Source organism: Lonchura striata, chromosome 5 (genome assembly GCF_050655825.1).
Source record: "Lonchura striata isolate lonStrDom1 chromosome 5, ASM5065582v1, whole genome shotgun sequence".
NCBI classification, from domain to species: Eukaryota; Metazoa; Chordata; class Aves; order Passeriformes; family Estrildidae; genus Lonchura; species Lonchura striata.
The window spans coordinates 7,659,011-7,664,098 of NC_140707.1; the positions used below are offsets into that span (position 1 = coordinate 7,659,011).

Below are 5,088 nucleotides of genomic sequence, written 5' to 3' on the forward strand. Positions count from 1 at the left end.
AGGAAACTCCCAGCTGATGGGAACAAACTTTCTGGCTGGCTGCAGAGGCCAGGACAAAGCTGAGTGGTTTCCCTGGCGTCCCCCAGCCCTTCCTGGCCCCAGGGGCTGATGGCATTTGTGCTGCCTCAGGTTCATGTCCCCACAGCACCAGCATGGGGGTGCTCCCGCCTGCTGTGTGCAATGCAAACAGGGGCTGCTGAGCCAGTGCTGCCGTGTCTGTGCCTGCAAGGATGCGGCACCTCTGTGAGCTGGGGGAGAGGCCAGGGCTGCAGAGGGGGGATGTTGTTGGCAGCTCCATGAGGACGCTCTGGGACGCTGCCCTGGGCTGTGCAGCACTGGGGATGGATCAGCCCCTGCTCTGCTGCTCCTTCCCGTCTCCCCCAGGGCCCTTGCAGAGCACCAGCCATGCTGTTTCCCCCAGCCTGCCCACGGCCAGCCTGGGGCTGCTCACGGGGGTTTTCTGTGCTGAGCATTGGCCTGGCCGTGTTCCTGAGAGAGCCTGGGCAAGGAGCCTGGAGCCCCCAGGCCCTGGCCTGAGGCGTCAGCGCTGCCCCAGCAGTGCCCATGGCCTGTCCCTGCTGCAGCCCCGGCACTGCCACCCCCAGGACTGTGCCCGGCCCCGAGAGCACTCAGGCCCTGCAGCAACACCAGAGCCATCAGGGCAGCGGGGCAGGGCCACGGGAGCAGCACTGGCAGCACCAAGTGCTGCTGCTCCTGGGCACAGCTGCTGTGCCAGCCCTGATCTGCCCCAGCTCTGCACACAGACATTGCTGCTGCAGCTCCAGAGAAGGAAACAAAAGGGCATCTCTGCAGAAAACTCTGCTGGGAGACACTTTAGTTCCTTTAAAGGCACCGAGAGTGCAGCCCCTCATTGACACAGTCTGTGGCCACAGGGAAGGTGGAGAGAAACAAATGAGAAATGGCACTAACAATTATATTTATGGAGAACAATATGAAAACAGTAAAAGAAAGAAAAAAACACTAAATGAAACCAACAAGGAGAAAAAAAACACTTTTATTGCCAGTGGTTTGCAGAAATTGATCAGCAGTTTAATGTTTCTGAAACCATCCTGTCGTCAGTTTCCACAGTGCAGCCTTGAGCTCCTGGTTCCTCAGGCTGTAGATGAGGGGGTTCAGGGCTGGAGGCACCACTGAGTACAGAACTGAGAGGGCCAGATCCAGGGATGGGGAGGAGATGGAGGGGGTTTTCAGGTAGGAACATGTGCCAGTGCTGAGGAACAGAGAGACCACGGCCAGGTGAGGGAGGCAGGTGGAAAAGGCTTTGTGCCGTCCCTGCTCAGAGGGGATCCTCAGCACAGCCCTGAAGATCTGCACATAGGAGAAAACAATGAACACAAAACAGCCAAGTCCTAAACAGGCACTAACTGCAATGAGCCCAAGTTCCCTGAGGTAGGATTTGGAGCAGGAGAGTTTGAGGATCTCTGGGATTTCACAGAAGAACTGGCCCAGGGCATTGTCATGGCACAGGGGCAGGGAAAATGTATTGGCTGTGTGCAGCAGAGCATTGAGAAAGGCACCGGCCCAGGCAGCTGCTGCCATGTGGGCACAAGCTCTGCTGCCCAGGAGGGTCCCGTAGTGCAGGGGTTTGCAGATGGACACGTAGCGGTCATAGCACATGATGGTCAGAATGGAAAGCTCTGCTGAGATGAAGAGCATGAAGAAAAAGAGCTGTGCAGCACATCCCTTGTAGGAGATGTTCCTGGTGTCCCAGAGGGAATTGTGCATGGCTTTGGGGACAGTGGTGCAGATGGAGCCCAGGTCGCTGAGGGCCAGGTTGAGCAGGAAGAAGAACATGGGCGTGTGCAGGTGGTGGCCGCAGGCTACGGCGCTGATGATGAGGCCGTTGCCCAGGAGGGCAGCCAGGGAGATGCCCAGGAAGAGGCAGAAGTGCAGGAGCTGCAGCTGCCGCGTGTCTGCCAGTGCCAGCAGGAGGAAGTGGCTGATGGAGCTGCTGTTGGACATTTGCTGTGGCTGCACATGGGCACCTGTTCATGGAGAAAGGACAGGGACAAGTCAGGAGAGGCTGCTCGGAGCCAAACCTGGGCCATTCCCTGCAGCCTGTCCTGCTGGGACTCACCCACCCTTGTTCCTGCTCTGGGAAAACCTTCTCCCAGGTCCCTGCCTGAGCTCCAGTTATGCTGGCTGAGTGTGCCAGGAGCAGCAAGGACTGTGTGTGGGGGCTCTCGAGGAGCCATCCCTGCCCTGCTGCCCTGGGTTTGTGGCCATGGTGCAGAGGGACAAGGGTGGATATTCAGGATTGGTCAGGGGAATCACTCCTACTCCAGAAAAACTTTGATACCATCTGCACTCACATTTCTAAAGGAAACAGATGGCAGGAGATTATTTTAGGAATAATTTTCCTACCCACACATCATTCCTCAAGCTCTGAAGTCAGAAATCCCCAGCATTCCTGCTGCACTCAGAGTTTCCCACTGAGATGTGAGAGGCAAAGGATTCCCTGTGGCTGAGGGCAGGTGAGGGGCTGGATGGGCTTGTTCCCCCAGCACTGCTCTGTTCAGCCCCCTCTGCTTCCCTGAGCATCTCCCTGGGCCTGGACATCCCCTCCTGAGAGGTGCCTTGTCCCTGCCAGCGCTCACAGAGCCCATCCCACCCTGTGTGCCCTCGGCCCGGCCCTACAGAAACCTGCCTGTGTGCAGGGCCCTGGCTGGGGCAGGCTCTGTGTGCAGCTGGGCAAGGGCAGCTCAGGAGAGCCCTGCTGGGCCCTGCAGAGGTGATGCTGCTGCTGCCCAGGGCTGAGGAGTGGCTGAAGGCCCTTTGGGAGGCTCCCAGAAGAGACACTGACCACCCAAAGTCACAGATCTGGAGTCTCTGTAAATGTTCAAACATTCCTTTGATGATCCTGTGTGTCCCTTTCAACTCAGAATGTTCTGTCATTCTGGGATTTCAATTCCTGTTCTGCTTCTCTCAACCCCCTGTTGTCTATAATTGAAGGAGAAAAAAAGCCCTTGCAACAGTATTAGAACAGTAAAGTAAAAACCAGATCTTTATTGGAAGATTCCAGGTGTCCCAGTGGGGATGAGGCACACCCAGCCCCTGATTTCAACAATTCGTTAAGGTTGATTAATTAGGATATTTAACAAGGACATTCAAAAGGATATTCACTTGTCCCAGTTACACACCCCTGGCTCAACACATTGGAGTAGGTCCAAGGACATTTTTCCCCCAGTTTTCGTTATCACTGCTGGCATACAAAAACCAAAATGCTCTTCTTGTAGGTGCTCATCCTGTTGAAAAGACTATATAATATTCAAAAATGCATTTATACAGTCAGGTTATTTTTCTAAATTCTAAGAGAAACCATAAGGAAACGTTCTAGAGTAAATTAAATATTATAGATATAGAGATATATAATAAAACTTTAATATTGTTCAGTAAGAGTTTCAGAGAGGTAATCAAGAGTTTAATAGCAATAATAAAGGATTATAGTTTTCTAAGTATATAAGTATAATCCTAGGCTTACTTTCTTTGGGAAGTGTCCTCCGGAGCTGTGCCCAGGCTGGTCTGGAGCTGGGAGCAGCCCTGCCCCAGCCAGCCCCTCTCAGCAGCAGCACCTGCCCTGCTCAGGGTGGCTCCTTTCCCCCACAGCTCCTGGCCAGCGCTGGGAGCAGCTCCAGGGCCGGCTGAGAGCTGTCCCTGGCAGGCAGCAGAGTCCCTGGCCCAGCACAGCGCCCTGGGCTGCAGGACCCTGCTCTGCAGGACAGCCCTGGGCACCCCTGGCTGCTCTGCACAGGAGATGAGCAGAGAATGCACTCACAGGGTCTGTGGGCATTGGGATGTTCCAGCTTTAGGAGATCTCTCCAGGAGCTGCAGCTGCATTGTCCTGCAGCCAGAGGTTCCTGTGCCAAGGGCTGGCAGTGATTCTGCCCCAGGCACTTCTCAGCCCCTTCCCAGCCCTGACTGATTGAAGCTCTCTGTGCCTCTGTGCTGTGCCCGGGCTGGCTGCAGGCAATGCCCCAGCTCTGCTGGGCTGGCAGAAGAGCTGCTCAGCAAGAGAAATGTGCTTTTGAAGCTCTGCTTGGTTACCAGGATCACCCTCTGTGCCAGGAGCCTGGCCCAGCTCAGCAGCACAGACACAGCACAAGGACTTTAATGACCCTCTGGGGCTTTGTGCTCAGGCCCTGAACATCAGGCCCTGAGAGGGAGCTGCAGAAACCTCTCCAGACCCCCAAGTCAGAATCCAACTCCAAAGTTTCTTGGACTTTTAATGGGTCCCACTGAGGGACATGACTGAGAAAGTGTCCCCAGGCCCCAGGCAGAGCAGAGAACTGGAGGCACTGATGCCAGGTGGGGACAAAGAGAAGCCAAGTCTTGGTGCCCTGGGGCACAGCAGGGTCTGTGCCACCAAGGGCTGTGAGGAGACACCTTGTCCTGAGGCCCTGGGGCCTCCTGGCACAGCCCCAGCCAGGCTGGGCACTGTCAGCCCCTGCTCCTGCCCTCAGCATCCCCCCCTAGCCCACATCCCAGTGGCCTCAAGGATCTGCTGGAAGGAGTCCCTGGGGAGCCTTGGTCAGGAATGGCCCTGGGGGCTCCTTCATGCTCCCAGGAACTGCAGGTTTTTCAAAGGACTTTGGCTTTTGCTTTTGCCTTGGAGTCTTTGAGAGGTTTCTGCAATCATGGCCCCAATTATCTGCTTTAACAAGTCCCTTGAGAGCTTTGTACTCACAATCAGTTGGGCTCATTAATTCTTTGAGATACACAACTTTTTTAAAGTACTTTGGATTTTCCTTCCTACATTGAGTGTTTTTTGTGCCATTTTGAGTCTCTGAGAGGTTTTTGTGCAATCCTGGACTCCAATTATCTCCTCCAAGGAGGCCAAGAGGAGCCTGTGTTAGGGATGGATTTCATGGGGACCCATTAATTCTTTGAGACACTTTGGGGTTTTCTTCTGATTTTGACACTTGGAAAGGTTTGTGCAATGTCATCTCAGGCCCTGAGGTTCCAGGGCTCAGCTCCAAATGCATCACGGGGCTCATTAGGATCAAGCAAGTCCTGACAAACCATGGCTCTGCCTTGATTTCCCTCTTGTCTGGGGCAGTTCATCAGGAA

General features: G+C 54.7%; 1 protein-coding gene across 1 annotated transcript; it reads right to left on the reverse strand.

Moving 5' to 3' along the window:
• Positions 1-836: 836 nt before the first annotated feature.
• Positions 837-1,983, reverse strand: LOC144248537 (olfactory receptor 14J1-like). Its single transcript, XM_085581188.1, has one exon. The coding sequence runs from the start codon at positions 1,981-1,983 to the stop codon at positions 1,051-1,053; it is 933 nt and encodes a 310-aa protein (XP_085437314.1). The 3' UTR covers positions 837-1,050.
• Positions 1,984-5,088: the final 3,105 nt, after the last annotated feature.

Excerpts from the sequence above, each read along its gene's own strand:
- LOC144248537 (XM_085581188.1), bottom strand. The coding sequence starts at position 1,983 with ATGTCCAACAGCAGCTCCATCAGCCACTTCCTCCTGCTGGCACTGGCA.